The following is an 11,624-nucleotide window of genomic DNA, read 5'->3' on the forward strand; positions in this document are numbered from 1 at the left end:
ACCTTGGCCATGTGCTATTATAATCTCCACCTGGCACAGCCAGAAGAGGACTGGCCACCCCTCATAGCCTGGTTCCTCTCTAGGTTTCTTCCTAGGTTTTGGCCTTTCTAGGGAGTTTTTTCCAAGCCACTGTGCTTCCACACCTGCATTGGTTGATGTTTGGGGTTTTAGGCTGGGTTTCTGTACAGCACTTAGAGATATCAGATGATGTACGAAGGGCTATATAAATACATTTGATTTGATTTGGTAGTATGTGCCAGGCACACTGGTTTGTGCCCAGAACTACAACGCATCTGGGTTTTTCACTCTCAACAGTTTCCCTTGTGTCAACAGTTTTCCTATGGGTGATGGAATGGTCCACCAGCCAATTTGACACAACCGTGGGAAGCATTGGAGTCAACATGGGCCAGCATCCCTGTGGAATGCTTTTGACACCTTGTACAGTCCCTGACCCGACGAATTGAGGATATTCTGAGGGCAAAAAGGGGAGGGGTGCAACTCAATATTAGGAAATGTAATATTAGGAAAGTTTACTAAGTACATATGACGAGCAAATCAAACAATATTTGGATATAATGTAGTTTAACGCCTGGGTAATACGCCATATTGATGTGATCTGTTATTAACAATCCTGATTAAACACTCTTAGAAAAAGGGAATAGTGTTAGTTCACTTCAATAGGTAGGCTGGTTGGTTGGTTGGAGAAAAAAAAAGTACATTCATATCACTCACCATTAATTGGATATTTGAGAGATATCGTGAGGCTATGCTCAAGTATCTGAAAATGACTAATTGAGGTGTACTGATCGGGTGAAGCATACAGTCACTTGTTGTATAACTCTGATGATAGATCTAAATTTGACTAATTGTTTTGCATGGAATAATCTGACATTTGTAGTTCTGACTATGGTCTTCAAGGGCTATTTGACCAAGAAGGAGAGTGATGGAGTGTTGCGTCAGATGACCTGGCCTCCACAATCACCCGACATCAACCCAATTGAGATGGTTTGGGATGAGGTGGACTGCAGAGTGAAGAAAAAGCAGCCAACAAGTGCCCAGCATGCTAGGGGGACCTCTTTTAAGACAGTTGGAAAAGCATTCCAGGTGAAGCTGGTTGAGAGAATGCCAAGAGTGTTCAAAGTTGTCATCTACTTTGAAGAATCTCAAATTTATTTTTATTTACTACATGATTCCACGTGTTATTTCATAGTTTTTATGTCCACTATTATTCTACAATGTAGAAAATATTAAAAATAAATAAAAACCCTTAAATCAGTAGGTGTGTCCAATCTTTTGACTGGTACTGTATATCATCTGGTGGAAGGATTAAATATACAAATGTAATTTTACACTCCCTATCCCATCAATGAGCAGGGTAACAATGAATCAATCATAGCACCATAGTATCACCCACACACAGCTAGCTGTAGCAGGAACCAGACATCTGAACACTTGGAAATCTCTGTCTGTCTGTCTGTCTGTCTGTCTGTCTGTCTGTCTGTCTGTCTGTCTGTCTGTCTGTCTGTCTGTCTGTCTGTCTGTCTGTCTGTCTGTCTGTGTGTGTGTGTGTGTGTGTGTGTGTGTGTGTGTGTGTGTGTGTGTTTGTGTAGTCTTGAATCAGTAAGTGGTCTGGGAACCTAGGAGTGATAGCTTCCTCTAAAGAGGCCATACCTACAAAGCAGAACCTACAGAATGTCCAATATTTTCATTTAACCTTTTTCAATGAGGCTGCATTGAACAGTGTCCCCAGACCAGCATTTACTTGTTTTATATTTAATAGTACCCAGTTTTGTGTTCTTTTTATCTAATACTCTCAAAAAAATGTATAACATGCATGGCATATTATAGATGACGTAGAATGTTTCAAGACTGAAACTGAACAAAATAGAATGAAAAATATTGTATGTCTCAGCGGGACATATCTGAGAAGCGGGAATCATTCCACCAACCACAAGCAACAATGCAGGCAGGAGGATTCTGATGCTTCTATCTCACACACCATGGGTTCTATTCTGTCACAACATGGGTTCTATTTCCGGCACAACATGGGTTCTATTCCGTCACACCATGGGTTCTATTCCGTCACACCATGGGTTCTATTCCGTCACACCATGGGTTCTATTCCGTAGGGAATATGACGGGTGAACTTTGAGGATCAGTGTTTGAGAATGGATGTGCAGACTACAGGTCTTAATAGAGTGGTATGATATGCTGTTATAACTCTGAGAGGATAGGATGCATTACTCTGAGGGGATAGGATGCATTACTCTGAGGGGATAGGATGCATTACTCTGAGGGGATAGGATGCATTACTCTGAGGGGATAGGATGCATTACTCTGAGGGGATAGGATGTATTACTCTGAGGGGATAGGATGCATTACTCTGAGGGGATAGGATGCATTACTCTGAGGGGATAGGATGCATTACTCTGGGGGGATAGGATGCATTACTCTGAGGGGATAGGATGCATTACTCCGAGGGGATGGGATGCATTACTCTGAGGGGATAGGATGCATTACTCTGAGGGGATAGGATGCATTACTCTGAAGGGATAGGATGCATTACTCTGAGAGGATAGGATGCATTACTCTGAGGGGATAGGATGCATTACTCTGAGGGGATATGATGCATATCTCTGAGGGGATAGGATGCATTAGTCTGAGGGCATAGGATGCATTACTCTGAGGGGATAGGATGTATTACTCTGAGGGGATAGGATGCATTACTCTGAGGGGATAGGATGCATTACTCTGTGGCCACTGAGTGATTAATGTATGTGTATAGTGGGGAGCTACAGAAACAGGAATGTGTGTAAGCTTTATTTAACTAGGCAAGTCAGTACAAACTTACCAGACTTACGGCCTACCAGGAAACAGTGGGTTAACAGCCTCGTTCAGGGGTAGAACTAATGATTTTTACCTTTGATCCAGCAACCTATCGGTTACTGAGCCAACATGCTAGCCACTAGGCTACCTGCCGCCCAAGGAAGTGAGAGAGTACGCGAGAGAGGAAGTGAGATAGGATGTGAGAGAGGAAGCAAGATAGGAAGCGAGAGAGGAAGTGAGATTCTCAGTTTGAAGAACTTGTAACACTCATAACAAAGTACTATCTAGAACCTAGAAGTTTTTTGGGCTGTCCCCATTAGAGGACCCTTTTAATAACTAGTTTTAGTATAACCATTTTGAGATCCATTTTTGTCCCCAATGTCATGGTATCCAATTGGTAGTTACAGTCTTGTCTCATCGCTGCAACTCCCCTACGGAACCGGGAGAGGCGAAGTTTGAGAGCCATGCGTCCTCCGAAACACAACCCAACCAAGCTGCACTACTTCTTGACACGATGCCGTCTTAGCCCAGAAGCCAGCCACACCAATATGTCAAAGGAGACACCGTACACCTGGCGACTGGCAGAGTGCACTGCGCCTGGCCCGCCACAGGAGTCGCTAGTGTGCGATGGGACAAGGACATCCCTGATGGCCAAACCCTCCCCTAACCCAGACGACGCAGGGACAATTGTGCGCAGCCGGTCAAGGTCTCGGATGGCTGTAACAGAGCCTGGACACGAACCTCTAGGGGCACAGCTAGCACTGCGATGCAGTGCCTTGGACCACTGCCCCACTCGGTTGCCCCCCCCCCAAAAAAATGGTTCTACCTGAAAACAAAAATGGTTATCTTATGGGGACAGTCAAATAACCCCTTTGGAAGCCTTTTTTCTAAGAGGGTATATATATATATATCAAGGTAGATCAATGGACTGGTGTACAATGAGGACATGTGAAGGAATTGTCAGGAAATTCAAAGATTGTGTATTATGTATTGCAGCTGAAGCTATTTGATGTTGAGAGTGTCTGTAACATTCCACAATAGAATCCTCCCCATTGTTGTTCAGACCAGCACCTCGTTCTCCCATTCCAACAGCTCACATTCTAAATAGGAGCAAACCTCCACAATATCCTCTGTAGTGGAGAGACTGCAATATCTCTCCCTCCAAGATAAATCCCTGTTTTGAAAAAAGAAAAAAAAAAGCAATTTGAAATGCAGCACAGATCCAGAAGGGGATGGGAGAAGGGCAATAGCACAGTCTCTTCATTTGTTGGGGATGACAGTAGTAAGTAAGAAGGCTGCGGGCAAAGCTATCTTCAGTAATCTATCAGGGTACGTTTCACATGTCACCTCCATGTCACTGTGCTGTGTGACAGCGGAGAAGGACTGGAGACAGAGACATGATAACAAAGGATATAAGCCTCCATGTCTGACGAGAGAGGAAGCAGACATACCGAGAAACTCCCTTAATAGTGTATTACCTTTTCTCCTGCTCTGTCTCACAATTCAATTTCAATTTCAATTTAAGGGTTTTTTATTGGCATGGGAAACATGTGTTAACATTGTCAAAGCAAGTGAAGTAGATAATATACAAAAGTGAAATAAACAAGCAAAATGAACAGTAAACATTACACTTACAAAAGTTCCTACATAATAAAGACATTTCAAATGTCATATTATGTCTATATAGAGTGTTGTAACGATGTGCAAATAGTTAATGTACAAAAGGGAAAAATAAGTAAACAAATATAGGTTGTTACAATGGTGTTTGTTCTTCACTGGTTGCCCTTTTCTTGTGGCAAACAGGTCACAAATCTTGCTGCTGGGAAGGCACACTGTGGTATTTCACCCAATAGATATGGGAGTCCATCAAAATTGTATTTGTTTTCGAATTCTTTGTGGATCTGTGTAATCTGAGCGTAATCTGAGGGGAATAATGTGTCTCTAATATGGTCACGCATTTGGCAGGTGGTTAGGAAGTGCAGCTCAGTTTCCACCTCATTTTGTGGACAGCGTGCACATAACCTGTCTTCTCTTGAGAGTCAGGTCTGCCTACGGCAGCCTTTCTCAAAAGCAAGGCTATGCTCACTCAGTCTGTACATAGTCAAAGATTTCCTTAATTTTGGGGCAGTCACAGTGTTCCTGCCACTGTGTACTCTCTGTTTAGGGCCAAAATACATTTTAGTTTGGTCTGTTTTTTTGTAAATGATTTCCAATGTGTCAAGTCAATGTATTTTTGTTCTCTCATGATTTGGTTTGGTCTAATTGTGTTGCTGTGTGGGGTCTGTTTGTGAACAGAGCCCCAGGACCAGCTTGCTTCGGGGCCTCTTCTCCAGGTGTATTTCTTTGTAGGTGATGGCTTTGTTATAGACGTTTGGGGAATTGTTTCCTTTTAGGTGGTTGTAGAATTTAACATCTCTTTTCTGGCTTTTGATAATTAGTGGGTATCGGACTAATTCTGCTCTGCGTGGGTTATTTGGTGTTCTACGTTGTACACAGGATATTTTTGCAGAATTCTGCATGCAGAGTCTCAATTTGGTGTTTGCCCCATTTAGTGAATTCTTGGTTGGTAAGCAGACCCCAGACCTCACAACCATAAGGGGCAATGGGTTCTATAACTGACTCAAGTATTTTTAGCCAGATCCTAATTGCTATTAGAATTTATGTTCCTTTTGATGGCATAGAAGGCCCTTCTTGCCTTGTCTCTCAGATCGTTTTCCACAGCGTTGTGGAAGTTATCTGTGGCGCTGATGTTAAGACAGAGGTATGTATAGTTTTTTGTGAGGTCTAGGTCAACAATGTCTAGATGGAATTTGTCTTCGTAGTCCTGGGAACTGATTTGGAACACCATTATTTTTGTCTTACTGAGATTTATTGTCAGGGCCCTGTTCTCACAGAATCTGTGCAGAAGATCTAGGTGCTGCTGTAGGCTCTCCTTGGTTTGGGACAGAAGCACCAGATCATCAGCATACAGTAGACATTTGACTTCAGAATCTAGTAGGGTGAGGCCAGGTGCTGGACACTGTTCTAGTGCTCTGGCCAATTCGTTCATAAATATGTTGAAGTGGGTGGGGCTTAAGCTGCATCCCTGCCTCACCCCACGGCCCTGTAGAAAGAAATTTGTTTTTTGCTCATTTTAACCGCACACTTGTTGTTTGTGTACATAGATTTTATGTCATATGTTTTTCCCCCAATACCAGTTTCCATTCATTTGTATAGCAGACCCTCATGCCAAATTGAGTCGAATGCTTTTTTGAAATCAACAAAATCATCAAGTTCCAAATATTGTTGAATATGCCAGATCTGAGGATGATGTTAAAGAGTTTAAGTATAGCGAATTGGAATTTGTGGTCTGTATATTTTATCAATTCATTGAGGGTACCATCAACCCAATTGGCCTTTTTGGGTTGGAGGGTTTGTATTTTGCGCTGTAGTTCATTCAATGTAAGTGGAGAATCTAGTGGGTTCTGGTCTTTAAAGCTGAGAGGTCAAATATACTGTTTAGGTTTTCTACTGCCAAGTTTACACCTTCACTATTACAGTGAAACATTTTGTCCAGGAAATTATCTAGAAGGGATTGTATTTGTTGCCTGATTGCTTTTTGGTAGTTTTCTACACTACTTTCCTTCAATCTATAGCATTTCTTAATATTATTCAGTTTCTTTAGCTTTGATGCCTCATAATTGAGCAAAGCTCTGTTCAGGTAGAATTTGATTTTCATCTGATCTGGTAGGGGTGTCAGTGGACTGACTGTGAACCCCCTCTAAAAGACTCTGGGTTGAGGTCAGTGATAAAGTAGTCCACAGGACTACTGCCAAGATATGAGCTATATGTGTCAAGTCCCCTCGAAGCCTACCATTGACTATGTACATACCCAGCATGCAACAGGGAATTCTGTCACCTCCAGGTACAGTTGAAGTTACTGAGTCAGGTCTGTAGGCCTCCTTGCCCGCACACACTTTTTCAGTTCTGCACACACATTTTCTATGGGATTGAGGTCAGAACTTTGGTCACTCCAACACCTTGACTTTGTTGTCCTTAAGCCATTTTGCCACAACTTTGGAAGTATGCTTAGGGTCATTGTCCATTTGGAAGACCCATTTTACGACCAAGCTTGAACTTCCTGACTGATGTCTTGAGATGTTGCTACAATTTATCCACGTAATTTTCCTGCCTCGTGATGCCATCTTTTTTGTGAAGTGCAAGAGTCCCTCCTGCAGCAATGCACCCCCACAACATGTTGCTGCTTTTGTACCTGTTCCTCCAGCATCTTCACAAGGTCCTTTGCTGTTGTTCTGGGATTGATTTGCACTTTTCGCCGCAAAGTACATTAATCTCTAGGAGACAGAACGCGTCTACTTCCTGAGTGGTATGATGGCTGCGGGGTCCCATGGTGATTATACTTGCATGCTATTGTTTGTACAGATGAACGTGGTACCTGCAGGCATTTGGAAATTGCTCCCAAGGATGAACCAGACTTGTGGAGGTCTACAATTTTTTTTCTGAGGTCTTGGCTGATTTCTTTTGATTTTCCTATGGTGTAAAGCAAAGAGGCACTGAGTTTGAAGGTAGGCCTTGAACTACATCAACAGGTACACCTCCAAATGACTGAAATTATGTCAATTAGCCTAACCGAAGCTTCTAAAGGCATGACATCATTTTGGGGAATTTTCCAGGCTGTTTAAAGGCACAGTCAACTTAGTGTATGTAAACTACTGACCCACTGGAAATGAAATACAGTGAATTATAAGTGAAATAATCTGTCTGAAAAATTACTTGTGTCATGCACAAAGTAGATGTCCTAACCGACTTGCCAAAACTATAGTTTGTTAACAAGAAATGTGTGGAGTGGTTGAAAAAACGAGTTTTAATGACTCCAACCTAAGTGTATGTAAGGCTACCCGAAACGTTTGACACAAGATAAACAATTTAAAGGCAATCCTACCTAATACTAATTGAGTGTATGTAAACTTCTGACCCACTGGGAATGTCATGAAAGAAATAAAAGCTCAAATAAATCATTCTCTCTACTATTATTCTGACACTTCACATTCTTAAAACAAAGTGGTGATCCTAACTGACCTAAAACAAGGAATTTTTACTAGGATTAAATGTCAGGAATTGTGAAAAACTGAGTTGAAATGTTTTTGGATAAGGTGAATGTAAACTTCCAACTTCAACTGTACAGACTCTACTAATACATTTTCTACTGCTACAATCTCTCCTAATTCATATTCTATACACAAATACTGTTCCAATACACACTATACTAATACATGCTATATTAGCGCGTACTCTGCTAACATATACTCTACACACGCATGCTAATACAATCTCTGCTGTACACACATACTCCACTAACACATACTCCACTAACACATACTCCACTAACACATACTCCACTAACACATACTCCACTAACACATACTCCACTAACACATACTCCACTAACACTCCACTAACACATACTATATGCACACACACTCAAAAATATTAATACAAACTGTACACACGCTACTCCACTAATAATACTTTATACACAAATAATATATTATACTCTTGCTTTACTAATACAACCTCTACTAATACATTCTCTGCTAATGCATACTCTATAAATACATACTATACCAATACATACTCTGCTAATACAATCTCTACTAACACATACTATACTAATGCATACTCTACTATTACATACTCTACTAACGCATACTCTACTAATATCAATCAAATGTATTGATGAAGCCCTTTTTACATCAGCTGATGTCACAAAGCAGTATACAGAAACCCAGCCTAAAACCCCAAACAGCAAGCAATGAAGATGTAGAAGAACTGTGGCCAGGAAAAACTCCCTAGAAAGGCCAGAACCTAGGAACACACCTAGAAAGGAACCAGGCTATGAAAGGGTGGCCCATCCTCTTCTGGCTGTGCCAGTCTGTTCTTCAAGATGTTCAAACGTTCAAAGATAACCAGCAGGTTCAAATAATAATCACAGGGGTTGTATAGAGGGTGCTACAGGTCAGAACCTCAGCCTACTCTTGACTGTAATAATGTATGTACTCTTGACTGTAATAATGTATGTACTCTTGGCTGTGATAACGTATGTACTCTTGGCTGTAATAATGTATGTACTCTTGGCTGTAATAATGTACTCTTGTCTGTAATAATGTATGTACTCTTGACTGTAATAATGTACTCTTGGCTGTAATAATGTAGTCTTGGCTGTAATAATGTATGTACTCTTGGCTGTAATAATGTATGTACTCTTGGCTGTAATAATGTACTCTTGGCTGTAATAATGTAGTCTTGGCTGTAATAATGTATGTACTCTTGGCTGTAATAATGTATGTACTCTTGGCTGTAATAATGTATGTACTCTTGGCTGTAATAATGTATGTACTCTTGACTGAGATACGAGTATGTACTCTTGACTGAGAAGGAATATATTTTTTATCGACTTTGTATATATGCTTCTATGTAACTACCATGTAGTCTACATACAAAGACTATTACCATGTAGTCTACATACACACAGTATTACAATGTAGTCTACATACACACAGTATTACCATGTAGTCTACATACACACAGTATTACCATGTAGTCTACATACACACAGCATTACCATGTAGTCTACATACACACAGTATTACCATGTAGTCTACATACAAAGACTATTACCATGTAGTCTACATACACCCCTCTCAGTGGTCTCTACTCTGCCCCCCACACCCCTCAACAGTCTGTACTCTGCCCTCCAGCCCCCTCAACAGTCTCTACTCTGCCCGCACCCTCCTCAACAGTCTCTACTCCGCCCCCCCACCCCCCTCAACAGTCTCTACTCCGCCCCCCCACCCCCTCAACAGTCTCTACTCCGCCCCCCCACCCCCTCAACAGTCTCTACTCTGCCCCCCTACCCCCCTCAACAGTCTCTACTCTGCCCCCCAACCCCCCCCAACAGTCTCTACTCTGCCCCCCCCCCTCAACAGTCTCTACTCTTCCCCCAGCCCCCTCAACAGTCTCTACTCTGCTCCCAGCCCCCCAACAGTCTCTACTCTGCCCCCCCCCCTCAACAGTCTCTACTCTGCCCCCAGCCCCCTCAACAGTCTCTACTCTGCTCCCAGCCCCCTCAACAGTCTCTACTCTGCCCCCAGCCCCCTCAACAGTCTCTACTCTGCCCCCCAGCCCCCTCAACAGTCTCTACTCTGCCCCCCCCCCCCCCCTCTCTACTCTGCCCCCCAACCCCCCCCAACAGTCTCTACTCCGCCCCCCCACCCCCTCAACAGTCTCTACTCTGCCCCCCTACCCCCCTCAACAGTCTCTACTCTGCCCCCCAACCCCCCCCAACAGTCTCTACTCTGCCCCCCCCCCTCAACAGTCTCTACTCTTCCCCCAGCCCCCTCAACAGTCTCTACTCTGCTCCCAGCCCCCCAACAGTCTCTACTCTGCCCCCCCCCCTCAACAGTCTCTACTCTGCCCCCAGCCCCCTCAACAGTCTCTACTCTGCTCCCAGCCCCCTCAACAGTCTCTACTCTGCCCCCAGCCCCCTCAACAGTCTCTACTCTGCCCCCCAGCCCCCTCAACAGTCTCTACTCTGCCCCCCCCCCCCCCCCCCTCTCTACTCTGCCCCCCAACCCCCCCTCTCTACTCTGCCCCCCAACCCCCCCCAACAGTCTCTACTCTGCCCCCCCCCCTCAACAGTCTCCACTCTGCCCCCCACCCCCTCCACAGTCTCTACTCCGCCCCCCCACCCCCTCAACAGTCTCTACTCTGCCCCCCTACCCCCCTCAACAGTCTCTACTCTGCCCCCCAACCCCCCCCAACAGTCTCTACTCTGCCCCCCCCCCTCAACAGTCTCTACTCTGCCCCCAGCCCCCTCAACAGTCTCTACTCTGCTCCTAGCCCCCTCAACAGTCTCTACTCTGCCCCCAGCCCCCTCAACAGTCTCTACTCTGCCCCCCAGCCCCCTCAACAGTCTCTACTCTGTCCCCCCCCCCCCCCCCCCTCAACAGTCTCTACTCTGCCCCCCAGCCCCCTCAACAGTCTCTACTCTGACCCCGGAGCTTAAGATTTTCACTGTACCCCGCAATTACACCTGCAGCCCTGTACATGTGACTATTATACACTCTGAATACCATTTAAGACACAGACAAAATGTATTTTATTAAACTTCTGAATCCTGAGAGAACAATACCTACCTGTCATTATTTAGCCGTATCCTGTCAGCCATGTTGTGCTGTAAGGCCCCATGGGAACGTCTGTGTCTGTCTGCCTCTCTCCTAGAGTCCTCCCCAAAATAACATCTGCCCTATTTTCAGTACCTCCTCTTTCCTCTCCTCTTTCCTCCTCCTCCTTCCTCTCCTCCTTCCTCTCCTCTTTCCTTCTCCTCTTTCCTTCTCCTCTTTCCTCTTCTCTTTCTTCTTTCCTCTCTTCCGTCCTCTCCTCTTTCCTCTTTCCTAACCTCTTTCCTCTCCTCCTTCCTCTCCTCTTTCTTTCTCCCTTTTCCTTCTCATCTTTCCTCTTCTCTTTCCTCTTTCCTCTCCTCCTTCCTCTCCTCTTTCCTCTCCTCTTTCCTCTTCTCTTTCCTCTTTCCTCTCCTCTTTCCTCTCCTCTTTCCTCCCCTCTTTCCTCTCCTCTTTCCACCTCCTCTTTCCTTCTCCTCTTTCCTCTTCTCTTTCCTCTTCTCTTTCCTCTCCTCTTTCCTCCTCCTCTTTCCTGTCCTCTTTCCTCTACTCTTTCCACCTCCTCTTTCCTCCTTCTCTTTCCACCTCCTCTTTCCTCTCCTCTTTCCTCTCCTTTTC

General features: G+C 44.1%; 1 protein-coding gene across 1 annotated transcript; it reads left to right on the plus strand.

Annotated features, from left to right (window-relative positions):
- The first annotated feature begins 3,290 nt into the window (after positions 1-3,290).
- On the plus strand, positions 3,291-10,891 carry LOC139376568 (uncharacterized). Its single transcript, XM_071119308.1, has 4 exons — positions 3,291-3,597; positions 9,566-10,019; positions 10,202-10,408; positions 10,525-10,891. Exons 1-4 carry the CDS (start codon positions 3,291-3,293, stop codon positions 10,889-10,891), a joined length of 1,335 nt encoding a protein of 444 aa, XP_070975409.1.
- Positions 10,892-11,624: the final 733 nt, after the last annotated feature.

Source organism: Oncorhynchus clarkii, chromosome 20, assembly GCF_045791955.1.
Source record: "Oncorhynchus clarkii lewisi isolate Uvic-CL-2024 chromosome 20, UVic_Ocla_1.0, whole genome shotgun sequence".
Taxonomy (NCBI): domain Eukaryota; kingdom Metazoa; phylum Chordata; class Actinopteri; order Salmoniformes; family Salmonidae; genus Oncorhynchus; species Oncorhynchus clarkii.

Coding starts and splice junctions, on each gene's coding strand:
- LOC139376568 (XM_071119308.1), top strand. CDS start 3,291: ATGCGTCCTCCGAAACACAACCCAACCAAGCTGCACTACTTCTTGACA. Junction 3,598..9,565: donor ACAGCTAGCACTGCGATGCA/GTGCCTTGGACC, acceptor ACCCCTCAACAG/TCTGTACTCTGCCCTCCAGC. Junction 10,020..10,201: donor GCCCCCCAGCCCCCTCAACA/GTCTCTACTCTG, acceptor CCCCCTCAACAG/TCTCTACTCTTCCCCCAGCC.